The sequence below is a fragment of the Pimephales promelas genome, chromosome 4 (genome assembly GCF_988280905.1).
Source record: "Pimephales promelas chromosome 4, fPimPro1.hap1.1, whole genome shotgun sequence".
Classification (NCBI taxonomy): domain Eukaryota; kingdom Metazoa; phylum Chordata; class Actinopteri; order Cypriniformes; family Leuciscidae; genus Pimephales; species Pimephales promelas.
In genome coordinates, this window is record NC_142772.1 from 37,000,470 (window position 1) to 37,026,376 (window position 25,907).

Sequence of the window (25,907 nt, forward strand, 5' to 3'; positions counted from 1 at the left end):
TTGTGTTACACTTCAAAATAAAAGTCTCGGCTTTTATTGTGTTAGATCAAATTAAACGCTTCGCTGGAATTAAACGAATTTAAATGTCTAAATACAATGCAATTAAATTACCTGTGATATTTAAATGTAATTCGTATATTTAAAACAATTAATCTAAGAACAACATATGACCGGTTTTCCCACAATGCGCTGCTTTTCTATGCTTTTGACACGTGTTTCTGTCTCAAAGATGGCAGCTTGCATGTAACTTATGCGTAAAGTGCACAGTGGTGTTTATTGCTCCTTCAGGATTTAGAGTGAAGAACACAGAATACCAGGGTGATTTGACAGCGCAGGTTTGTTCAGGCGATGTGTAGAAATATCAGAAATAACTGCTTCCCATTTGCTTTGCATGTAATTGTCCTAAACATACAACTTGCTTTGTTTTTTAGTCTTGTCCCGTCCATTAGTTGACGTATAACATACCATTGTATTTTTAGAATGTTAAAATGTACATGCATATGTGTAAGGGAATCTTGTGTATATCCTGTATATAATTGTGCTCTAATTTTTGGTTTCAATGGTCCTGCTGTGTGAGAAAATAATTTTTAAAGCACAAATATCCAATTGTAGTCTCTCAATTAATGATGTCTTAAATCTATGTATAATAATTGTAGGTGAAGCTAGAAATTTTGGTTAGTTTCAAGTGAATTATAGCATAACACATTGCATAACGTTGCTAAAACAGATTCTTGAATTTGAAGGTCTAATAAGCAGATTTTTTTGGGATTTCATGCAGATCAAAATGACAGATGTTGCCATTGACAAGAATGTTCCAGCTGATTCATTAGCAAGCACAGAAAAGGAACCAGATGACCTGATGGAGGAGAAAAACGAAGAGAATCAGACAGAGGCGACAGCAGCAGAAGGAGAGGGTGCAGCCAGTGATGTGTACCGTTACATCAGAGGAGATCTCTTTACCTCAGAGATCTTTAAAGTTGAGATTCAAAACTTGCCCAAGTACATTGGTTTTAATGACCTGAAAAAGTTCCTCAACAAGCATGGGATTAATCCTCACAAAATCAAGCTGTTTAGCAGACAGATGTTTGCCTTTGTCACTTTTAAGAACCAGGAGGAAAGGGACAAGGCCATGAAGGCAGTGCACGGCATGCAATGGAAGAGTAAAGTGCTGAGTGTACGGCTGGCAAAGCCCAAAGCTGATCCCATCCTCAAGAAGAGGAAGCAAGAGGAGGAAACGGAAGGTGGCCTGCCGGGTGCAAAACGTGCTGCGGGTGGCCAGGAGGTAGAGGAGGATGAGGAAGAGCCTCTCGATATCCAAATTGCCAATGCTGTGACGCCCTTGTGGAACGTGCCTTATGAAGAACAGCTGAAAAGGAAAGAAAAAGAAGTTGAAGGTGTTCTCCTGAAACTGACCAGGTATTTCTGATTTTCTGATGGGTTGGTGACATGCATATGCATGAATGGCTGCCAGATATTTCTTTTAAAATAGAAAATATGTGCCTCTGTTGGTATAGAAAATTAGGTTGGTCAGTAAAAGTTCCTTCAATACAACTATCTTCCTTGATGCTTGTTCTCAGAGAAATTGGCAACAACAACAAAGCCATGCTTCCCTGGCTGTTCGTTCAAAAAGAGAAGTACAACAAAATGTGCTGCCCACTCGAGGCCATAAGACCATCACCTGTGCAGGTAAATCATCCGCATACTCGCATGTATTATTATAATCTAACACATAACATATTTAACTAAATAAATATCAGAAACTTTCATGGCATTACCACTGTATTTAGCGTAAGAATTATTCAATGGTATTCAGAAAGGTTGAATATTTAACATTTCTGTCACACCCCTTGCACATTTAACTTACCACCAACTTTATTAAAGACACTTAATACAATTAGTATAAATCTACTATAAAGTGATGAATAATGATAATAGGCTACTTATGGTTTGCCTTTGGGAGACCAATAGGGATCTAACGGACCACGCTCAAGCAGCTTATTCCAAGTATTGTTGCTATGGTTGGTTACAGATCGCGGGTGCTTATTTAGTACATTCTGACTGATTTAATGTAACTTTTAAAGTTAATAGTATGACTATTATCACTTTATCACTACACTACATGACTGAGTTCGATTGTCACTGTCTAATAAAGACCCTATACTTGCAGACGGAGTACAGGAATAAGTGTGAGTTTGTGATTGGAGTGGGAGCAGATGGAGAGGATAAGACTGTGGGCTTTCGATTGGGTAAGTATAAAGGAGGATCCTGTGCAGTCGTGAGTCCATCAGAAACCACCCATGTGTCTTCTGAGGCCAAGAGGGTTGTGCAGGAGTTCCAGCAGTTCATCAGGTGAATGAATTTACTGTTGACTGCTTAATGTGTGTAAATCTAATTATAGTTATGGGCCTATCAGTGAAATTTGTTTTGAAAGGGTGTTTCAGGTTGAAATCCTTGTCTGCATTACACATCAGCCAATGTGTATGTATTTCAATTTTTGTGTTATCCTGAACAGGACCACTCCATATGCAGTATACAGTCCAGAGACTTATGAAGGTCATTGGCGGCAACTGACGGTACGAACAAGCAGGATAAAACAAACCATGGCCATTGTTTTCTTCAATCCACAGGTAAAAAAAAAAAAACAGATTTATTCAGTGGTTATTTTTGTGTCCACTTAAGACATTCATTTGACTAATCGATCAAACTCAAAAAAAAATTCTTTTAAAAAAACTAGAAACTCCAAGAAGAAGAACTTGAGGAACTGAAACTAAACCTGCGTCAGTATTTTACCGAAGGAGAAGGAAAAGAAAGTGGCCTCACATCTTTGTACTTTGTGAGAATGGGACAAAGGTGAGCCCCCCCCCAAAATTTAAAATGAGATTAATTTAGATTTTGGGGCACTTTACATTCATTTATTAACTTATCTACCCAGGACTTCTGCGGGTACAGAGGACCTGCCATGTGAACATGTGACCGGAGAAGAATGTATTCTCGAAGAACTTCTCGGACTGAAATTTCGCATTTCTCCTCACTCATTCTTCCAGGTAATTTCTTGAGGATTAACACTACACTAAAATCAGGGTTCTCAAGTCTCACGCATTGGCAGTGAGACACACACAACCAGTTCACACCATGTATTCTAATATGTCCATTTGTTCAATAAATCATTATCCCATTTCGACTAGATGCATTCAAAATGCAAAAATATTTTTTTTTTCCAAACTGTTTGGAGCAATTTGTTATATTTTTGTATATTTGTAAATTTGAAATATAACATTAAGGAGTATATTTGATGTGATGTATTGCTCTGTAATTTATCAGATTTAACAATTATATGTTATAAATGAAATGTATATGTTATATTCATATATTGGGGGTCCATTAGGGCTCCTCCTCTAACCACATGCGATCTCACTCCAAGCTTTTGAACTTGAGAATAAAACTTGAACCCGGCTACAATAGTTAAAAAGGAAACTAATTTCCTTATGCCATCATGTATGTGATTCAGAATAATTAGTAGTAGGAGCATAGTAGCAAGCATATTCGTCTAAAATAATTCTGTATTTTAAGTCCAAGCATGTTTATTTCCACCCCAATATAATACCAAATTTAGTACATTTTTTGTTAACCTTTTTACCATATGTCTTGGTGCATTACAATAATATCGTATCGTGATATGTATCGATCCATGACATGAGGGTATCGTTACACCCCTGTTAAGTAGAGGATATGATTAAATGTCCTGCATTATTGCTAATGAAAAGTTTACAATATTATGATTTTTATTTTGATACTGCCAGACGAACACACCTGCTGCTGAGGTTCTGTACTCTGCTGTGGGTGAATGGGCTCAACTGGACCAGGACAGTACTGTGCTGGATGTGTGCTGTGGAACAGGAACCATCGGCATCTCACTGGCAAAGGTGTGGCGTTTGCTTCTAAAAATACACACACAAAAAAACAGAAAACTGTTCTCAGAACATCAGTTAGCCTTCTTAGAAAAATACAAAATTCTGTGTTGTGATTAACAGAGGGTGAAGAAGGTGATTGGCATTGAATTGTGTCAGGAGGCTGTGCAAGATGCTAAGGCTAATGCTGAAGCTAATGGTAAGCCAGAGTGCTATTTTTTCTCTCTATCTCATCTCCCATGATCTACTCAGACTTCAAATGTACATTTTCAGGCTTGACCAATGTGGAATTCCACTGTGGAAAGGCTGAAGATGTGTTACCCACTGTTCTTAATGCTGTGGTGTCCCCCAACGTCACGGCAATCGTAGATCCTCCGAGAGCAGGGCTACGTACGTAAAGTACTCTTGTAGTATCTTGATATTACTGCTTTTAACTTGTAGACGTGGTGTTTTTAAGTTTTGATCAATTTTATCACTCTTACCAGATTCCAAAGTTATTCTAGCAATCAGAAGAGCCGAGCATCTGAAGAGACTCGTCTATGTCGCCTGCAATGCCAAAGCAGCAATGAACAATTTCATTGAGTAAGTTTAATTTCCATTTATAGTCAACACAAAATGCATTTTTAAACTAATTTTACTTCCATAATGTCAAACAGGATATAACAAGTACATTTTTAGGGCAGGGACATCAAATCTATCACAAATTGATTGAATTGTTAAATATCAGTATTACATATGTAGGTGGTTTGAGTGGAAAAGGTGAATAATAAAATATAAATAAAGAAATAAATTGTTTGTCTAAAAGTCTCTGTAGAGCTCCTTCGAACCGTGTTAAAGGAGCCGCTTTCCGTCCGATGAGAGCCATGGCTGTTGACCTCTTCCCTCAGACCATGCACTGTGAAACCATCCTACTGTTTGAAAGAGTAGACTACAGCTCCAATACTGACAGTCAGCCCACAGAGACCTGAAGCCCTGCTGTCCTTACCTTCGAGAGAAAAAACAATGTATTTCAAATGCTTTTGTTGTTTCCAGATTTTACCTGACTTGATCAAAGTGCTCAAACATTACCATATTTTTGTAAATGTGTCCTTTTTCTCTTTTGTTTGCATTAAAACAACCCAAAAACAGCACAAGACATCAGTTTCTGGTCATCAATTTATTTGCATAAACAAAATCACTGTATCAGCAATCATGTCACATTAAAAGAAATGGATTTAGGCAGCGTTACTTGCAGCTAAATCATTCAACGTTATCCCTTCAACGATAGTGCATTAAAAAGCACGCATTTCTTCATAACTAATACTCACTTGGCAAGACTGACAGGACAAGTCGTACACCCCAGACATTTATTGGAAAAGCATATTCTAAGCACTCTTAGTATGGCAGCAGCCTTGTGCTCATTGAAAACAGGAAAAGTGTCTTCACAAACAGATAACATTCAGAAGCACACAAACTAAAACACTAAATTCACTGACAGTGCACTGCATTTAGTCGCTGTCCCAAGAAAACCTGATTCTGATTTTTTTTTTCTCCTTTAATAGTTTCTAGGGCTGGGCAAAAAAATATGAAATTTTCAATTTTTTATTTGGTCGATTCAAAATCGATTATATCAAAGGCCACAAATTATTTTTTTTTCCATATTTATCTATTACCCAAAGGCCAGTATTAGTTATTCTACATTGTTCATAGGCCTGCAGACTCCACGTTACAGATAATGCTGTGAGATTGTTTGTTTTATCTTACACATAAAATAACCTGATCCTGTTTGGTCAATGCATGCAACCGTTTTGACTTTCAGCATACATTTTTCATCTTGCATCAAAATCCTGTCTATTCATTTTATGCATTTGAAATAAAGAGTTGGGTTCTGTTTTATTGTACCCAAGTGTACCTAAAATAAAATGTTTAATATACTTAATTTATTTGTATTAATTAACTACTTGTGAACTTATGTTCACTGTTCTTTTTTTTTTATAAATATAAGATTTGTATTAAGTCTATATTCATTGAGTCGAATCGAATTCGAGCTAGCAAAAAAAAAAAACAAATTGGAACATCTGAATCGATACCCAGCGGTAATAGTTTTAGGGAAGTGGTGGTTTTCTTCAAACAGGGACCATCATTTTATTCCAGCAGTTATTGCATCTTTTTTATTATTTAACAATTCCATGTATGTTTAGATATATTATGAATAGCTATGCAGCAATATTCTATAAAAATGCATAAGACTTAAAGCTTTGGTTCACACTGCTCTTCAAGCTATTGAATACAACGACACGGTCTGATTTTCTTCGAGGTATGGAGTCACCACCTGTTTTTAGGTAAACTGCCTTCTGAAATAATTAATATGGTTCAAACTAATACACCATGATAATATCTGAACCAAACAAGCACAATCACCTCAGCAAAATGTCCACAAAACCATACAGAATTTAAGACAAACTCAAAAAAGCACATGCATAGAAGGCATTTTCTCTAAAATATCACAGCATAAAGCAAGCGTCACTCCTCAAATATCTAACATATAGCATCACAAATGCAGATTTAAGAGAGGTGTTTCCCTTTTGAAACACAAGGTACCATCAGGGAAAGGGGAACACACTAAGGCAACATTTACCATTTTTCCCTACCCTAATGAAGATTACCAACCAGTATCTAATGCAAAAAAGGAGCATACACAAGCATTCTATATCCCTGATGTCTTCCTCATCGAACTAGAGTACCTCAAACACTTGTGCTTTCTGAACAAGTAGAGCAACTGGTCAAGTTGACCATTGGTGTGCATCACCCCTTAATTGAAATTAAAACAAACGGCTTGTTCATTTCACACACACACACACACACACACACACACACACACACACACACACACACACACACACACACACACACACACACAAGGAAATAGTTCCAACATTAGTGCATTTCTTAACAGCAGTTGGAAGGTAAGTGTGCATATGAAATGCTTTAGAAATACAACATTTAAATGCGTCACATGCCAATAAGAACTAGACATGGCCACTAAAGAAAACCCACACACTTTAAGTCATTATAAACTATTTTCCAGATAAAAGATCACGTGCACTGAATGAACAACTCTGCATGCCACAGCTGACAAAGGAACCAATCCTTGTAAAATGTCTGAAAAACACATCAGTAAAGAGTACCGAGATCCGTAGTTGCACAGTAAATATGAAATGAATTTGCCGTTTAAGAAGGGAAAAGCAACATTTTTATTCACATCTAAAAGCCACAAACTTAAAAGCATCTGTAATACTTAATACACATTTTGTATGATTTTCATATAGGCATTGTCAACGGCCATCATTATTTGTGCACTTTTCAGGTGCAGAAGTGCATCTGGAGGTATTTAATGCTCACTCTACCTTCCCTGTGCATGTATACAACTCTAAATGAACCCATTCGTTATGGGCAATAATTGGACTGGGAATAGAGCTCAAAAATCTGATAGAAATGTAACTAGTATTGCCATTTTGCACAGCAAAGTAATGCATAAGTCAGTAACGCTGCGATGACCTTTTGTTATAGAACTATTACCATTGGTCAGTGCTATCTGCTATCACAAGTTGCTGGATGAGGGTTTGCTAGACGTCAACAGTACACAAAGGTTCACTGCCAGGTTGAGCAGACTCCATTATAGTCATCTTCGGCTTCTTTCTTGCCACCTCCTGAAACGAATAGAAAAAGACAAATTAGTACGCACTAGAAAAGCTGTTTAGCTGTCACTTTACAGAATTTATTTTTGATCGACTGCAATGGATCAACTCGTCCAAAGAGGAGTTCATTTATCCAAAGTGTCCAATATTTGGCTGGGAGTGGCTGGCTATACCCTTTCTTGAGCCAGTTTCATCATCTCCTCTCGTAGTTTGTTGAGGATGTGGAGGTTTGGCTTGTTCTTTTTGGCATACTGCTGAAGCTCAATCACACTCTTATCTGAGTTCTCCTGAAGACGACGAGAATTCAACATTACAACCACATAAAAACAAAAGATTTCCCCTTCTAAACACATATGCAGAGTATGATTTGATAAAGACAGCGCTGACCTTTTTTACCATCTTGTTGCTTTCTCTGCCATACATGCGCAGCAGTGAGCCCCAGTTCTTGACATGAGGATGAAGCATCTGGAGAATCTTCTGTGACGCCAGCTGTTTTCCAACCCTCTTATTTTTACCTGCGGTCAACAAGAGTTAACAGTATTAGCTATGTGGCTTGTGAATAACCTGCAGGGTTGGAACAACACTTATTGCAAAAGTCTAGCAGTGTGAAACATAGGTTTTTACTTCCGTGCTTTAAACAAACCTATACGGACACACTGAAGCTTGAGTCGCCATTGCCTAGTAAAATTTTTTACATGGAATGCAAGAACAATGCAAAGATTCAACATTAATAAAATATAAATTGCAAACACTATTAAAGACAGGTAAACAGTCTGTAATAAGAAAGGACAAAAAAAAGCGAGCGAAAAGTACTATGCGGGACCATTCCGACAGCAAGGGCCAAGGAAGTTAGTATGAAAAATATGCTACATGGTATTAAAATACAGCAGCAGTAACAAGTACAATGCAATATCATTAGCGAAGCAAACCTCCAAATGATGGCAAATGAAAGTCGCTTCCCGAAGAAGTACTCTGGCGAGGCGTTATCTCAAATCATGTGTTTTCTGTCACGGGTCAAACTCAACAGGCTGTGCACTCCATACTAACCCCACAGACATGATGTTACTTTTTTTTAAATAAAAACTCAACAATGTGTTGATCACATTTTTTTTTCACAGATTCAGTGATTTATTTTGTCAATTTAATTTGTTAATTTAAGTAATAAAAAAAAGTGTATACCTATTGTATATATATATTTTTTATATTATTTTATTCTGTTTTTCTGTTGCCACTGTCAATTGCATGAAAATTTGATGTGAATCTGGGTTCTGTTGTTCATCTGTTCTGCTCTTTGCACGTTAAAATAAACCCGAGAAAAAAATGTTTTCTATTTTTAATGGGTCAGACACTCGTCAATTTTATTTTTATTTAATTCAATAGGCTATTATAATCTTATCGGTTAACAGTTTGGTGTTAGTCAGATAACGAGTGACGGCTGTCGGTCGGGAAAATTAGCCGAAATGAGCATCCCTAGTGTTAAACTTAACTCAAATCACAGGCGACTGCAATCATGCAATTTACTAGCCATTGGCGAAGTTAATTTGTAAACTAAAATAGACAAAGAATATTTCAAATGAGTCACCTAGCGTGAGGTTTTGGGCGCATATGCGAGTGATTTACTCACAATTGTACAGAGTTGTTAAAATAAAAGTTTTTTTTTTTAAGCATGGATACTCACACCAGCCGCGCACAGTGTGCTTCCCACATGTCATGACGTATTCACTCTTCTGGTTCTTTCCTGGAATCACCTCAAACTTGATGCTGGTGTCACCCATGCCATGGTTTCTACGGAACAGAAAGCAACAGATCTTCAGATGCTTTTCAAACAGACATGATGATAATAATAAGCACCCACAGACTGTCTGGTTGTATAAACTACATCATAACATACCTCTTAAGGCACTCATGAAGGATCTGATATGGTGAGAGTAAACCTGCTTTGTTTGTCAGCTCGTACACTCTTGAATCTTCAATACTAATATGATTAAAATACTGTGAGATGGGAGAAGGAAATAAACAACCTTAAGTACCACAAAGAAAAGACCAAAGATCAAATGTCTTCATTCAGAAAGAAGAGCAATACCTCCAGTTCATCTCCCTCCGCGGGCTTCTCCTCTGACGTCTGCTTCACAAAATCAGGAATGAGAATCTCCAGTGTTGCTCGAGCTGTCCAAAAGAGAACAACAGTATGAATAATTACTGTTCTCGTCAAATAAATGTTTATAGTAATCTATTCATACAAATATATATTTTTGCAAAAGATTTAAATGAAGAGAGGGGAGAAGGTACCAGCTTTATTCTTGGCAAGTTTTTTACTACTTGCTGTTCCTGTGCCATAAGTAACACCATCTATAATGACTGAGGCTCCGAAGGGTTCACTTGGGTTTTCTGTGCAAACAAAATGTTACATTAAGGCCTTTATATTTCATTTAAAAAAAGATAATACCTCAATAGACCATATATTACAGCAATCTCACCATGATTAGAGGAAATTGGCACAACATCAAGCCCAAAATCTTTTCAACTGTTCGGCATGGCCTTAAGGGGCTTATTGCTTTTACAACAGCATTGAAATAATCAATTGCAATAAAACCACAACCCTTTCTGCCAAGTGACAGTTCATTAGCATAACTGCAAAATGCAAATTATACTGCAGATGTGACACACTAACAGCTCATTACTGGCTTTCTTTTAGTCTTATGCATTATTCTACTTACCACATTCAAAAAAGTTGTAAACTGGTCGAACTTTGAGTACTCTTTGCATATACTCATGTAAAATGCACACTTCTGACTTCCCATTGGGGTTGATTACAAACTCTGAAATATAAACATGGTCAGTCTTGTCAAAACGCCACGTTCTGTGCTATACATTTCATATATGTACAGACTCTCAGACAGGTACCTTTCTTTGTGGGTGCGTCTTGTACCGACAGTGTGATGAGTTTCTGATTGGCCGGCAGGATGGGCCTCTCAGACTCAGCCTGCTTCCTCTTCATGTCCCTGTTGAACTGTCTGCGCTCAGCCCATGTGCGAAACTTCTTCACTGTCACTTGCTCAAAATCAAAGCACTTCTCTAGGTAGCTTCTAAACTCTTCAATTTCTGGAATGCAAGTCACAAGAAGATTATTATTCACAAACCATGTGTATATTGAATAATGATGCACAAGAGAGAATAAAACCTAATTCTCTTACCAATAGACTCATCTTTGCAAACCTCCACCTTGGCTCTGACCTGGCCCAGCGCTCCCTGTGCAGTATCACAGGCTTGGCTCTCCTTCCCCTCGGAGGATCCTCCTGGTTCCATGATGTCAGGATCTGGATCTTCTAATGTTGGTCTGTCAGTCAGCTCTTCTGTGGCAGTGGAGTCAGGCTCATCAGCTCTCTCTGATGAGACGCCCTCCTCTCCAGATTTGGCAGGAGACACCTCTGCTGTCGGAGTCACCTCTCCATTCTGTTCCCTATCTTCATGTTCCTTCATTTTCTTGTAGTGCAAGCAGGGAATGCTACTGGTTGGTGGGTCATGTTTCTAGGGGGGAAATGAGTAGAATACAGAAATGAGGTGCATTAGAACATAAAGATCAATTCAATTGTAAGCAGAAATGATGCACCAAGACATACTATCATGAAAGTCTTATCTTAGATGACTTAAAACATTTACTCTAATGCTTCCTGTTCCAAGGAAGTATGGTCTGGACCAGGTCACAACTCTGGTTTCCCGGTGGAGGTAGACTGGAATGCCAGAGTTATGGAATGTCATGATCCACCCATCGGGTAACGGCTCAGTTGGCGGACGCCCACGACCTTAAAAAAAAAGCAATAAAAATAAATAATAAAAATAATAATATTAAATGTCAATCAATGATGACAAACTAGAGTCACAGAGTCCTATGCAAGTATCTGTTCTGAATTATCATTAAGTCACTCACAAAAACTAAAATAAGCATTTGTTAACTAAAACAACATTAAACAGTATAATTGAAAAACTCATTTATTTTCACAATGCCAAAATTGAATTTAAAAAAACATGACAATTTACTTTTAGTCTGGTACAGAATATACACTACAATTTTTTTTTAATTAAATTAATATCCTTACTCAGCAATAATGCATTAAATTGTTTAAAAGTAACCGAAAATACTTTTACATTGTTACAAATGATTTCCATTTTAAATAAATGCTGATATTTTGAGCCAAAGAATCCTGAAGTGAAAAATATTTATCAGTTTCCACAAAATATTAACCTGTTTTTAAGCTTTGAAAAGAAATTTCAGCTTTTGCTGCCACAGGAATAAATTACATTTCAAAATATATGAAAAGAGAATGGTTATTTTAAATTGTAATATTTTCTTTTTAAATTACAGTTTTACTGTATTCAAATAAATGCTATTTTGGTGAGCATGAAAGAATTTTTACCGACCCAAAACTTTAACAGTATGCAGCTAACTGAATGATAATGAGAAAATTTATTAATGTATGCGCTGTCAACGATTAAAATATTCAAATCACGATTAATCGCACTGTCATAGCTAACTCGCGATTAACACATTTTTATCTATTCTAAATTTCTTTTTGTCCCATTATTTTTTCAAATTTCAATGCTCATCAACATGGAAAAATGGATCGGCTTGCTTTGTGCAAATGTTTTTTATTGAAAACAACATTGGCATTTACTGTGTTCAATTTCACACTAAGATTCTCACTTGGAACAAATAATCTCTCACACAATCACTGTCCATCAATAAAAGGGTGAAAGAAATACTGACGAGGTCCTGATATTGACGATATTAACTTTTTAAAAATACACTTTCCATTCAGAATTTACTAATATCCATTTCGGCATCTCGCACTATCCATCCACTCCAAACTTAACATTAACCTACTATTTGGCGGGCTCGCAAGCCCAAACAAGTGTGCCTGTTTTGTGCTGAATTTCGACCCCCTGCCAAATTATTACCCCCCTAGTATTGGTAGGTTTAGGATTAGCTGTGGTTAGGATTAGGGCTGGGGTTAGGATTAGGCAATCAGAAACTGACTTCAACGAGGGGGTAATAATTTGGCAGGCGGGCGAAATTAGGCACAACACCTCGGTCTAGCTAGATCCACACTTGCGCTTTGGCAGACGAAGCAACACAAAATCCTGTATGCGCCACATCCTGTTGCAAAACCATGTGAAAAAACACAAAGTGTGCAAGGCCAAAAAGACTTTTAATCGTGTGATTAAAAAAAATTGACGGTGTTAAATACGCGTTTAACTGACAGACCTAATATAAATAAAAACACACAATGAGCTTAATTTAATTCTCAAAGAGAATAAAAGTACAGAAAACTATAATATACATGAGTTTGAAAAGAGCCATCACCTTTGGGTATTAATATAAAGATAGAGGTTCACCCAAAAATGAAAATTAAACAAGAGTTTTCATTTTTGGATGAACTATCCCTTAAGACATTTTAAAGTAATGCAGTCTAACATTTTAAAGTAGCAACTGCATTTATGACTAGAGGGCTCACTCTTAAGAACGGTCTTAATTTTGGTCATCATGGGCTGAACTCCGGACTCCCCATCCGAATGGTGATCACTGTCTCCAGCGAACTTGTCTTCAGCCAGACGCCTCTTCTTGGGCATGGGCATGCCTTCCTCCAGCAGGGCATCTACATCATTGTCAAAGTCCTCCTGGAAGAGTAGGTGGGTAAGACACTGGCAGCCAATGACATGTCATCATGTAAACATACGCTGAGAAGCAGATTTGAATCAAGCCCACTTTGGGAGCTGTAATTCAAATGTTCTTCAGATGGACCACCTTGTTACACTCCAGTATCCATCTTGATGAATGAAAGACACGTGCTCTATTTGTGGTAAATACACATTTCAGTAGATGTTTTGAATGATGGGCATTCAGAGGTTTAGATGACAATAATTAACCTACATTATAATGTAATTTTTTAATTTGAACAGAAAGTGAAGACCATGCATTTTACCTCATAGCAGTAATTCAGGTCCTCTTCTTGCGCGTGCTCCTGCTGAGCTATCATCTGAGACCTGAAACCACTCTGCTCTCCATCTTCTGCTTCCACAAAGTTCTCGCTGAAATCTTCCAGGTCGTCCAGCACGGCAAACTCAACCTTGTTCTCCTGCTCTATCTCCAGCTCTTTGCAGTTTCTAGCTAAACCCAAGCTCATGTTCGAGCTGCCCGGAACACTTCTCTGCTTTAAAGAATCATGCAATTCGCCATTTAGGCCCTGATCTTCATTCCTAACCTGCCCTAAACCAGTATACAACACCTTCCTGTCTTTGATCTTGCTGCTGTCAGAGAAATTGACACTAATCTTGACATCTTTGAGGAGTTTTAGATCAGGTAAGAACTTGGTAACTGGGGGAGCGTGGCGAGCGGTTCGAGGGCACTTAGCCATGGGCTCAGAATTATCTGACAGGCAGCTACTAACGGACAATGTGCGCTTGTTGAGGAGAAGCTGTTCATCCCTGTCCACTGCTGGGGTGTGTTGGTGTCCATCACCACCAGAGCTAACGTCCATTTCCTCTGCGTCACTGGACGTTTGCAGGGGAGGTGGTGGAGGTGCTATACAGTAATCATTCCCCGCAAATACTGCGTCTGGTGGCTCCAATGGGAGGGGAGGTAAAATCTCATTCAGATCCATGTTAAATTTCTTTAAAACAAGCTATGTTAAAAATTATACGAGAAAGCAATTGGGAAGGGAACTGTCTAATTCAGCTAAAAAGCCTTAACACATGCATGAACACATTACACAACTCAAGACACCTATTTAATAATAGTCATGTGAATGGTTGAACATGCTAAGCTGACTACATTGTTCTTTTCATTAATGTAGACAGCTTTTTAGAAATCACTGTCTCAATTATTGGAAATCACAATGCATTCAGCTTAAAAGATCACCACATCTAAACTCTGTCCATCATGGAAAGCCAGATCTTCTGTCAGTGCTGAAAGAAAGGGAAAAAAACGAAACATCAGGAGAAATTCAAAGAGCACCATAAAAACGTCTAGATGGCTAAACTTCTCATATGCATATTTAATTAACGTTACCCATACGCTTATGATGTCGTATGCCACAGACCGTATTAACACAACCGACTAAATGTGCATTTGTATGTCGCGATGAAAATAATGGAGTGTTGTTGCTAAACAAAAGGCTCGGCAAGTAAACACTGTATTTGAAAGCTGTTATAATGAACCACAAGCCTAAAGGCCTTTGCTAATTGGTCGGCTATGAGTAAGTAAAAGCGATATGGTTACATTTTACACAGCAGATACCAAAAAACCCAGCATTTTAGTGTCGAATCTTCTCGTCATAAAACAATTAACGTTACAAGGGCGCTTTTTGTTTTGCTCTGCAGAAACCGATCTATGCTTCGATTAGTTGATCCGTGTGTTAGCCATTGAAAAGAGCCGTGTGCGGCACTCAAACCTTAGCGTGATTCTGCTAAATGTCGACAGGAATAAATATCAGAGAGTTTTCGACACACTCTTCTCTTTTACTCACCTAACTACACAAATGCTCTACAGAAGACCGCATGCACTCAAAGGCTTTCTCTGTTAGTAGGCTTCAGACAGCCGTCTCTTCTCTCCGCCATCTTCACTGCAGGGCGGCATCAAGACAGGAGATCTGATTCTGAACACGCCTCTCTCAGCCGGTGCCAGCCAACGTCCGTTTGATTGGACCAACGTGGTCAGTTTTGGTCAAATCTGCTTCACATGCTCCTAAATTGCACTTTAGGAAGATTTGATACAATTATTTGTTTCTTGGCTTGGTGAAATTAAAGACTACACCGCAGCCACATAACACATTTACAGAGTTTTGTGTATTTAATGAACAGTGAGAGAAACTTCAGGCATATAACGTTAGTTTGCATGAGTGTTTAGTGGTGTACAGTTATGTTATAAAAGTACTCAGTGGATATGGCTATTACAAGTTTTTTTCTAGCTAAATGCAAAAGGCATGAAATTAAAAACAAAAAGGGCTGGATATGTGTCAGCTATGTACGTACGATTCGTGATTCAAATCGTGCTTTTGAGTCGGATCTTTTCAATGAATCGGTTGACTTGGAGACAGTCGCTGTTCAACCTAGCTTCTCCTTGAATGTCTTTGGTCTTACCCTTAGGTCTTACCCCTATTTTTATGGGCTCACCCTCTATCTTATATTTTAGAAAGCATCACTTTTATGTGAAAAGTAAGCGATACAGAGGCGGGTCACCAAATCCGACTTACGAAAATCTGTAATTACCTCTGCTATTTCACACAAAATGGTTTATTGTTACCCACATTCATTCTGGTGATGCCTATACACTCTTTTAAATTTTTATATTCTAGAAAGCATTGCTTTGGAGCTAACAACACATAAATAGTGCACTATTTCAGAGATATATGAGTTATAGTATGAGTTAATGTAAATGCAAATAAAGTATGAAAATTAAGCAGATTTTCTAAATTACCAAATTTTTTGTAAACAGATTCCCCCCTGGAACAAATTAAATTGGGACAGATGAAATCACAATAAATGCCTTTATAAATACAAATTAATAGATTTACTTTATAACGCTTTATAATGCTTTGCCTTTACTGGAACGTTTGACCATGCAATGCCTCGATGTGATGCAAACGATTCACTGAATCAAAAGAGTCGATTCGCGGAATTGAGGCACCAGGGTCAGAGCATGATCTGATAGGGGGCAGTAATCGGTCTATTTCTCCAAAAACAGCAGACGCTGAAGAGGAACGCTTGCAACGTCATGTGATGACGTTTTATGAGTAACGTCAGAGGAAGTTATTCCAGTAAATTCGCGTTAACTAACAAGTTAAAACCTTAGAGGCTTTATCCACTCCAACGTTAAAAAACAGAGCAGTTTTTAATCAAAGAGTCAACCTTTTCCCACCAGCACGATGATGATGATGGACGAGGATCAGCCCAGGACATTGTGAGTGCTGCTGTAGTTTAGTCGGCCGCTTTGCGAAGCCAAACTCGTGTTTAAACACGTTTATTAAAGCGGCTCACAGGTCGTAAGCACAGCGAGCCAAACTTCACATTATGAGCTCAAGAGCATGAGTCCGTTGATTACTCAGTGTTATATTATATATTAATTGTTATATGGGCGTCCATGCTTTCAGCGCCTGCAGCAGAAGCCGGCTAGACAAACACAAAACTGGGGCAGCGGAACCGAGCCTAGCAGCAGAGGTCTCGGACATTATACTGTTCGTCTTAACGCTGTTTTAATTTGTCCAGTTATAACCAAATGGCTGAACTAATCTGTCCGCATTATGAGTAATTATAGTGCAGAAGAGGGTTTTGCTAGCATACAAGTTCCGTAGGTAGCGCTAGGTTTCCGTTACCCAAAGAGCTAACTACTAAAAAAGCGCCTAAATGTAATTATACCCCCCAACAGGGCCTTTATCGTGCTTTTCTTTGATGTAAAATATGGCATCAGAAAGACAGCATGTTTGTTAGGCGTCGTTTCTAGCACATATAGAGCTTTAGGATCATATTAGCTGTTTGCTCTCGTGCGCTGAAAACGTGGCAGAAATGAAACCCCGCGGAATGCGCTGTTGGCGTGAGAGATGGAGGAAAAACGCAACGCAGTGACCGTGTTTCTCAGTTGGCTTTGCTCTCCTGTGTTTTTAGGTATGTCGGGAACCTCTCCAGGGACGTGACGGAGGCCCTCATCCTGCAAGTGTTCTCCCAGATCGGACCCTGCAAAAGCTGTAAAATGATCATTGATGTGAGTTAAAAGAACATCTGAAATCCAGGGATCCCACTGTCATGGGAAACTGGGAAATACATTTTTTTAAATTGTGCTTTTCAGGCCTGTTTAAGTGATTCAAGTTAGTAGACTCTATGGGCATTTCTAGTGATACACTTTTCTATTTTCAGGTCTAGCTGTTACTCTTTAGTTGTTCTTTTTGAATTGATGAATCAGTTCACAAAATGGTCAATACGATTTGATGGATGAACAGTGGATTGATCTGTATCAGAATGATTTTCAAAAAAATGCGGTAGCTGGCTTGGTCATGTAAATTCACTGATCAAAAAGAGGGGTTACTTTAGAAACCTGTAACTCCCTAAAATCAGTGTTTGACTTGGTTCAATTGGTCTTTCTTTTTAGACGGCCGGCAATGACCCATACTGCTTTGTGGAGTTCTATGAGAACAGACACGCTGCAGCAGCTCTGGCTGCCATGAACGGCAGGAAGATCTTAGGCAAGGTAAGAATATATCTCTTATACACCAACAAAAGTAAGCTAGATGTGGTTTGAAATGAAGCTTCACCTCTTAAATGTGGTGTCAAATGTTTTCCCAGAAAGTCCTTGCAACAAACCAAAACCCTTAATTTTTCCAATGTAGAGTTTACTGTCATTACTCTGTCATGTTCCAAACTTCATAAAGCATGCGAGAAGGACATGGCACATCCTCTGATTCTTTGAGTCATCCTTTGGATGCATGCAGGTTGACCCATTTTAATTTTTGTTCCATGTCTGTTAACACAGTCTAGCCTTGCTTTATAATCATCTACACCTGTACCAGGCCTTCAAATTTAGCAAATTATTGGCGAAAATATATTCAGTGCAAATATTTGATCATGGATGACATTTTGAGGAGTAATTCAAGTTGATCTCACTCTGTAAGTCTTTTGTTATTTAGACAAGCGTCTAATAATTCAAGCGTTTTAAAAATGTTTCCTTTTTATTTGAGCTTAAGTGATCACCAGGGTTTTTATTTTTTGTCAGATTGTTTTCTTCTGCATTTGGAGGCACACCATATTATGTGGCTAAGTAAGATGAAGGTGATGTTATGCTAATGTTTGTCTCACTCTTCTCGGTCTCTATTCTGCTTTCTTTCATAGGATATGAAAGTTAACTGGGCCTCAATGCCAAGCAGCCAGAAGAAAGACACAAGCAGTAAGTGTCCTCCTTATGAGATGGGTTTTAATTTGACTTTTGAATATTATTAATGGATCCATGTGTGGTCAAACGGTAAAGCATGAATTATTTATCTTTGTCTAACTGTTTCCCCTCGAACCATTATTGTAGATCATTTCCATGTCTTTGTCGGTGACCTGAGCCCAGAAATCTCAACAGATGATGTCAGAGCAGCCTTTGCACCATTTGGAAAGATATCGTAAGGAGAATATTGTATTGTGTATATCAGGTGTTATTTAAAACTCATTGGAGCTGGATTGTCTTAACTTTTGGATTCTTTATTTTTGGTGCAGTGATGCCCGTGTGGTGAAGGACCTGGCCACAGGCAAATCTAAAGGATATGGTTTCATCTCCTTCATTAATAAATGGGTACGTTTTCACATTATCCATTAACCTGTTTAAGTACACCAAGCCTGACTGCGGGCTTGACGTCTCTTTGTTTACTTTTCTTTACATTTACTATATAGACTAAAAATTATACATCATTTGGAAGGTCTGGGGGTTTAGTGTCAATACACAGTGTCTGTTTTATGATATAGATGCTCCAGCGACAGTAATATAGTCATTTGTGTTGGGAGTACAAATGACAACATAGAAAATCAAAACACGATTTCATACCTGTGATGAAATCGCTGCTGTGAGATAAATCGTGTTTGTCGCATTTGGGTTAACTGTCCATGACTAGAGTCCAATGGAAAACATCCAACAGCCATCCAATCTGTAAAAAAATTACATAACATTATTTACATACAGCTTTTGTTGTAAAACTTTATGAAAGTACTACTATTATAGTATACATGACACTACAAACAAGTGATCCTGCCTTTTTTTAATTTATTTTTAATTTAATTTTATTTTTGGTAGTTTTACTCAATATCAATCCAAGGCCATTAGATTTTGTGACATCTTTTAGAGGAATAGCCAGTCATTTACTCAAATCAGCCATCCACTGTCTTTGTGGTAAAAATCTTGATGGACATTTATCAAATGCGAAGACTATTTCAACATGTATATCTTCCGTGTGTGAAGATGGAAGTTTGATAATTATGGACGGCTGTCTTGACCATATTCATCTGCGAGCTATCGAATGACGCGCACCTGTGATTCATTGTTTTTCTGCCGCATTCAGGTCAGGCTATCATTGCTGTTTTGGATCCATGTCACTCAGTTTTTTCGCCTCATGAGAAAGTTGGTGAAATCATATCAATGGTGGTTTTCTATGTGGGCGAACACAAACACCCGTTGAATGTCTATTGAGACGAAATACTTTTTGGAGACTGAATTCTTTCTGCTGCCTGAATGACATGCCATCAATGGCATGCAATTTGTGTATGAATGGAGACAATAGATTGTTTTTGGAGGTCGATTGCTGTCTGAATCGGTCGCCATTTAGCATCTGTTTATGTAGCATGTTTATATAATGGAGCAGGGATTCTAACAATTGATCAACGATCGATAAGATTTATAAATTAAATTCTAATCAATGGTCAATTATGCAAGGTCATCGTTTAAGTAGTTAAGGCGCGTCCAGCTCATGCACAAAACGTGCAGCACAGACACGAAGAAAAATTCAAAAAATCAAACCAATCCAAGTGCACTCCAGCTGTAAAACAGGGACCGATTACTCTATACACATCATCCTTACCAACAATACCCACCCACCTTACCCAGGATCCAGTTTCCATTGGTTGAACTTACAAATGACGTTGGAAAACACTGTCATGATCGCAACGCAATCAGATCCCGGAAGTCCTATAATTTAAGCCAAGCAGTATGGCATGTCACACCATGATCTACCAATTGTCTTATGTTTGTTTGGGCTCGTTCAAGACACTATTTAGAGCAGGTATTGATCTACTGTGGTTTACTAATGTTTCATGAAACTTGGCAAAACGCATCATGTCTATACTGCTTAAATGTGGATTGTGGCAATTTTTCATACAAATACTTTGTATAGTTGGCTAATAATATGTCAGCTAATTTTAAAGCACCACCTTATTTTGTTATCATGCTTAAATTTGAAACATAACTTTAGACTTGTGGCTTTTAGCCCATTGTTTCTAGGTGCTGCAGCCATGTTTATTATTATTATTAAGACATCTCCATACCAATCTTCTTCAGATTCTCTAACTTTTTTTAACTTGTAATAACTTGGAAAAAAATAGATACCACAACTATGCACAGACTCCAAAGGGTTCAGGAAATACAACCATTTGAGTTTAAGTATGTTGTTTTCATTGTGTGGGGTGGCTCAAAAGGGGGAGTGGGGTGCAGTTCAAGAGGTTAAGTGCCAAAATCATTCTCTGTTCCAACAGGTTAATATTAATGTAACATTTGTGTCTTGTTTTTTTTGTTATTGATAAGTTTGATCGGTTTTGTTGCAACTGATAGGATGCAGAAAGTGCCATTCAGCAAATGAATGGCCAATGGCTGGGAGGAAGACAGATCAGAACAAACTGGGCCACACGGAAACCATCCGCTCCCAAACCAAACAATGAAGGTAAATCAGTTTAAGCTATCATTTGACAGTTTTAATTTCTTATTTCTTTACCACCTATTATGGAACTACCGTAAAACTTCAAATAATAGCCCAGGCTTTTATATTTCCAATCGTTGAACTGCATCGGCTTGTATTTGTGACAGACGTCTATATGAGACAGGCCTTTATATTTTAGTGTTGTTCATTGAGAGTACTTGTAGGCCTATACTTGAGTATCTAATCTCTAAATTTGGCGGGTTTTAGAAGATTAATGCAACCCAAAACTAAAAAACAGACCTGGCCTCTATTTGAGATTTACCCAAACTTGTAGCCACACCAGGCGTGTAAAAGAGACAGGCGTCTATTTGGGACTCGGCTATTATTTGAAGTTTTATGGCAAGTCTTTTTTTTTTTTTTGATCATATTTTTGTTCTACTACTCTAAAATGTTCTCTGTCTTTACTTTATAAAGCATCTAGCAGCAAACACTTGTCCTATGAGGAGGTTCTGAACCAGTCGAGTCCTAGCAACTGCACCGTGTATTGTGGTGGCATTGCTACTGGCCTTTCAGGTTTGTATAGATGTCTAAATGTTGTAAATTAGCATGTGTTGTGAAAATTATTATTATTGCTATTTTTTTTTTTATGTGATCCTTTAAGCCACAGTTTCATTGAATGAATAAGTGGCATTTAATTAAAAGGTCTTAAAAGATGAATCTTTCAATATAATGCAGCTCTTATATGCAGTCAGTGTTTTGTTTTGTTTTTTGATCGTTTTTTTTCCCTCATCCACTGTAGATCAGCTGATGAGACAGACTTTCTCTCCGTTCGGCCAGATAATGGAGATCAGAGTTTTCCCAGAGAAAGGCTACTCATTCGTGAGGTATGCGTCACTACTATACTGTCCTTCCAGTTTTTTTGTGATTGTTGCCCATTTTCTTAAATACGATGGAATATCCAGCAGATTTGTGCAATTTTATGCAATAAAACTTGCGGAAACTGCGGTTTGAAAAAGAGAAAAAACTAGACTCTTTTTCTCACTAGGCTACTACCTTAATGTAAAGAGTCATTTCTTATTACTTCCTATGATGAGCATACTACATCAGAGAAAGTGCTGGGAATATTTCTCATCTTGTTTTATTTCTGACCTTAATAAAAAGTCAAACAAGTTCTGTAGCTTTACAAAAGTAATATGATACAACTTCTGTAAAAATGAATAAATAAAATAAAAATAGTGTGCTCCTGTTTTACAGCTTTTCGATGACGTTCACGTCACGTAATTACGTCACTTCATAACGTTCTCATGGCAACGGGGAAATGGCTGCTCTTGTGAAGCAAACTCTTTTGCAACAAAAATACGAGGATTATGAAATCATGCAAGCCCTGCATATTTTGCACGGAAATTGGCAAAAGTCCGGCGTATTTGAAAAATTGCGGACTTTGGCTGATTATGCACTAAATCATGCGATCGCATAATCGCGTTTTTCTGGAGGGACTGGCTATAAGAATTGAAATATATGAAAATTTAACATGTTGGTTTTTCAGGTTCGATTCTCATGAGGGTGCCGCCCATGCCATAGTGTCTGTAAATGGGACCTGCATTGAGGGCCACACTGTGAAGTGCTACTGGGGAAAAGAAACGGCTGATATGAGATCCATGCAACAGATGCAGATGCCCCAGGTACCCCTTTACCCTGATCTTGACCTCTCAGAAACATGTTTTTTCCTCTGCCCTATTGCACACTCAAGTCTTACGGTTTCTTCATGTCCACAGCAAAATAAACCCACCTATGCTGCCCAACCTTACGGACAGTGGGGTCAGTCATACGGCAACGGTCAGCAGATGGGTCAGTATATGCCCAACGGCTGGCAGATGCCCACTTACGGCGTCTACGGGCAGGCCTGGAATCAGCAGGGATATAAATAAGTACAAATGTGGCTGACTAATCCCTCAGTCCAATCATTAAACCCCACTTCAGTGTGGCATCTGCCCAATGGGACTCACCATTACACCGGTTCAGGGGTTATTGAAAGGGCTGCATTCAGCCCACTGTACATTATATTCAGCCCATTAACTTGGAAGGAATCCTGTCTTTTGTTTTTAGGCCCCAGGATTTTTTTTTTTTTTTTTTTTTTTGTCAGATTTTCTTTTCTTAAAAGTACTGCATTTCGGGGACTTTAATTGTCTAGTTTTGCAACAGATGGAATGTCTTTTCAATGTGTTGAATCTGCAGGCTCAATTTAGCTCACTCCTCAAACGGTGTAGAAAGTTTGAGGTCTAATATACTGCATTCTTTCTATGGAGTTCTTGTCTCTAAACCTGAGTTGTTCACAAATACTTTTTTCTTTTTTTTCTGTCAGTACAGCTATGCGTTTATATTTTTACAAGAAAGGTTTCAAGAATTGAGTTGTGTGATCCTGTTAATCAAATATAAAATATTTTATCTTGTGACGCCTAATGATAAAAGTATTCTGCATATATAGAGGACATTGTTCCGTGGCCTTGAATAATTTGAGGTTTCAGGAAGTTCTTGATAAAGTTTTGGACACAATTACTAAAGCTTTTAACAAGTTGTATTAACACAGAGGTGCAGAAAACATGCTTCCTTTTTGTTCAGTTTAAGCGTTAGACTTATTCATTTTGTAACATGGAATTGTTAGCTCAATTTTTAAAACGTTTTGTTTCATGTTTTTACAAAATCATGTTTGCTCGGATCAGTTGAGGGTATGACGGCACAGCGGCTAATCGGCGGGAACGGCAGTGCTGTAGCATCTTTGTAAAGATTTTTGTAATTCTGTGTAAAATGAGGTTGTGAATTATTTCTTTAAATCTTGTAAATTCAGGGTTTGTTGAACATCTGTAATGTAATAATGTTGCATGGACATTCTGAGCTCTGTTCTTGTTACAATCTCTTGTGAAATCCATAAAAAGGTGTTCATTAGAGTTGCTGAGATGATGATTTTTTTTTTTTTTTCAATGCTCCCTCCCTGTCCTTCACCCTCAAGAGTCACTGTTGAATTCACAAGCCAAAGACATTGACTACAATGATGCGAGATCTTGCATGCTTCCACTTTGCTGTATTGAAACGAGGATTGTAATGTCAGTGTTTTCGAGAGGTGTAATATGGAAAGGTGAAGAAATGCGAGATGCTCCTAGGTTTCAGCCACACGCTCGAGTTGCTCACAAAGCCTAATTATATACCGGACACTGATGTTTTTCCTCCTACCATAATTCACTTTCTTTTTTTTCTTACTGGGCCCTAAAACTGAGTCATGCTAAAAACGGATTGAAACAAATTGAAAATGAGCAACTGTCTTTTTTTTTTCTTTAATTTTTCTTCTGTGTCATGTAAATTTATCAACATAGTTATTTAATGTCACTTTTTTTCTCTCTAACTGGGTTTTTTTTAATTTGTAAAAAGCTAGAGAGATTTACTGTTATTTTTAAAACACCCCGATTATATGCTTCCATCTAATGTTGTTCTATTTACTCTATTTCATGTGTAAAAACACTTAATAATAACCATTCAAAACTACTTTCAGTTGTCTCGAGTGTTCAATGAATGAATATCTACCAGTATTGCTTTACGTTTATGTGATAATTCATGATGCTTTTTGGTGAAAGATGACCAATACAGATCAATTGTGGGAGAGTGGGGTAAGATGTGGCCTTTTCTGCTATGATGCTTTTACACGGTGAGAGAAAATGCATCAAGCAAAATACATTAAATTATAAGAAAAAGTGTTCAGGTTATATTTTTAAAACAGGAATTTTATTTTTTTATTAAAGGGTTAGTTCACCCAAAAATGAAAATTCTGTCAGTATTTACTCGCCTTCATGTTGTTCCAACCCTCTATGTGTTTATTTGTTCTGCTGAACTCAAAGGAAGATATTTGGAAGAATGTTTTCATCTAACAGATCTCAATCTCCATTGACTCCATTCAATGGGGAATGAGATCTGTTTTATTAAAACATTCTTCCAAATATCTTCCTTTGTGTTCAGCAGAACAAATAAACACATTGAGGGTTGGAACAACATATGAGGGTGAGTAAATACTGACAGAATTTTCATTTTTGGGTGAACTAACCCTTTAAATTGAACCTATGCTGCCCAAGCCCAACCTTACGGACAGTGGGGTCAGTCATACGGCAACGGCCAGCAGATTGGTCGGTATATGATTTTTACATGATTTCTGCTAAATCACAATAAATAGCCTATAGGACTACTGTATTATTTCATCTGTGTTTTTGATTGTAATGTAAACAGTACAAAATGTCAGATGACATCAATAAAGTTAAATGTATGTCACATTATTTCATAACATTGGCCGTTATGATTTCATTAGACATGATTATTAAAATGTATCATAATAGTTAGCAAATTGTGCTCAATTACACTATTTACAACCTCTAGGCTTATATGTCCTAATATTTATGTGAGATATTGATTATGTCCTCACGATAATTGCGGGAATCAACATAAACAGCGTCAAGATTTAATTGACTTATAATCAACACAATTTGAAGTGAAGTTACAATCGAAGTTTGTATAAGCACAGTACGCACGCCATAAGAAATTCGAACCAGACACGGGGACTAACGTCACGTGATAAATACACATCACAACACCTGAGTTCAGCTGAACATAACAAAAAAAAACCAAAACTAAACGTGAGATTTGTCAGGGGCGCCGCTCTTAAACTTAAACAAAAAAAAAAAAAAAAGGAGACTTAATCAGCCTTTGATCTTTCTCAAAATCTGGAGCTGGAATATTCTCAGTTACGGTTATTTGGCCATGGTATAAACTTTTTGTCGAAAATTTGAAGTAAATTTAATTAGCATAAATATTTTTTTTTTCAGTTGACAGAGACAGAGTACAGTTTCCGTAAAATA

The 25,907-nt window shown here is 37.7% G+C and overlaps 3 protein-coding genes across 4 annotated transcripts; 2 read left to right on the forward strand and 1 right to left on the reverse strand.

Annotated features, from left to right (window-relative positions):
• The first annotated feature begins 3 nt into the window (after positions 1 to 3).
• On the forward strand, positions 4 to 5,877 carry trmt2a (tRNA methyltransferase 2A). The gene is made up of 12 exons (XM_039659612.2): positions 4 to 335; positions 779 to 1,416; positions 1,578 to 1,686; positions 2,168 to 2,349; positions 2,513 to 2,627; positions 2,735 to 2,850; positions 2,933 to 3,044; positions 3,801 to 3,923; positions 4,032 to 4,107; positions 4,182 to 4,298; positions 4,394 to 4,490; positions 4,714 to 5,877. Exons 2-12 carry the CDS (start codon positions 785 to 787, stop codon positions 4,874 to 4,876), a joined length of 1,842 nt encoding a protein of 613 aa, XP_039515546.2. The 5' UTR covers positions 4 to 335; positions 779 to 784; the 3' UTR covers positions 4,877 to 5,877.
• Positions 4,525 to 15,266, reverse strand: dgcr8 (DGCR8 microprocessor complex subunit). Of its 2 annotated transcripts, XM_039659611.2 has the most exons (15): positions 15,109 to 15,266; positions 13,567 to 14,548; positions 13,099 to 13,261; positions 11,246 to 11,388; positions 10,780 to 11,113; positions 10,490 to 10,687; positions 10,303 to 10,404; positions 9,875 to 9,973; positions 9,669 to 9,751; positions 9,477 to 9,577; positions 9,264 to 9,370; positions 7,973 to 8,100; positions 7,759 to 7,872; positions 7,467 to 7,597; positions 4,525 to 4,893 (listed from the first exon to the last, which is right to left on the reverse strand). In XM_039659611.2, exons 2-14 carry the CDS (start codon positions 14,242 to 14,244, stop codon positions 7,514 to 7,516), a joined length of 2,334 nt encoding a protein of 777 aa, XP_039515545.1. In that variant the 5' UTR covers positions 14,245 to 14,548; positions 15,109 to 15,266; the 3' UTR covers positions 4,525 to 4,893; positions 7,467 to 7,513. The 2 variants fall into 2 exon arrangements, with proteins under 2 accessions (XP_039515545.1, XP_039515544.1); XM_039659610.2 differs by lacking the exon at positions 4,525 to 4,893 and having other exon boundaries at positions 7,118 to 7,597.
• Positions 15,267 to 16,339: 1,073 nt separating this feature from the next.
• tia1l (cytotoxic granule-associated RNA binding protein 1, like) lies at positions 16,340 to 23,033 on the forward strand. The gene is made up of 11 exons (XM_039659446.2): positions 16,340 to 16,541; positions 17,243 to 17,339; positions 17,724 to 17,822; positions 18,461 to 18,515; positions 18,648 to 18,735; positions 18,830 to 18,905; positions 20,928 to 21,036; positions 21,487 to 21,585; positions 21,812 to 21,896; positions 22,559 to 22,694; positions 22,788 to 23,033. Exons 1-11 carry the CDS (start codon positions 16,507 to 16,509, stop codon positions 22,938 to 22,940), a joined length of 1,032 nt encoding a protein of 343 aa, XP_039515380.1. The 5' UTR covers positions 16,340 to 16,506; the 3' UTR covers positions 22,941 to 23,033.
• The last annotated feature ends 2,874 nt before the right edge of the window (positions 23,034 to 25,907 follow it).

Excerpts from the sequence above, each read along its gene's own strand:
- trmt2a (XM_039659612.2), top strand. The coding sequence starts at position 785 with ATGACAGATGTTGCCATTGACAAGAATGTTCCAGCTGATTCATTAGCA. Across the intron at positions 3,045-3,800 it reads CTCCTCACTCATTCTTCCAG|ACGAACACACCTGCTGCTGA; the intron begins GTAATTTCTTGA and ends TGATACTGCCAG. Across the intron at positions 3,924-4,031 it reads TCGGCATCTCACTGGCAAAG|AGGGTGAAGAAGGTGATTGG; the intron begins GTGTGGCGTTTG and ends TGTGATTAACAG.
- dgcr8 (XM_039659611.2), bottom strand. The coding sequence starts at position 14,244 with ATGGATCTGAATGAGATTTTACCTCCCCTCCCATTGGAGCCACCAGAC. Across the intron at positions 9,752-9,874 it reads ACTTGCCAAGAATAAAGCTG|CTCGAGCAACACTGGAGATT; the intron begins GTACCTTCTCCC and ends TCTTTTGGACAG. Across the intron at positions 8,101-9,263 it reads GCACACTGTGCGCGGCTGGT|GTAAAAATAAGAGGGTTGGA; the intron begins GTGAGTATCCAT and ends TGTTGACCGCAG.
- tia1l (XM_039659446.2), top strand. The coding sequence starts at position 16,507 with ATGATGATGATGGACGAGGATCAGCCCAGGACATT. Across the intron at positions 16,542-17,242 it reads GAGGATCAGCCCAGGACATT|GTATGTCGGGAACCTCTCCA; the intron begins GTGAGTGCTGCT and ends CTGTGTTTTTAG. Across the intron at positions 22,695-22,787 it reads AACAGATGCAGATGCCCCAG|CAAAATAAACCCACCTATGC; the intron begins GTACCCCTTTAC and ends TCATGTCCACAG.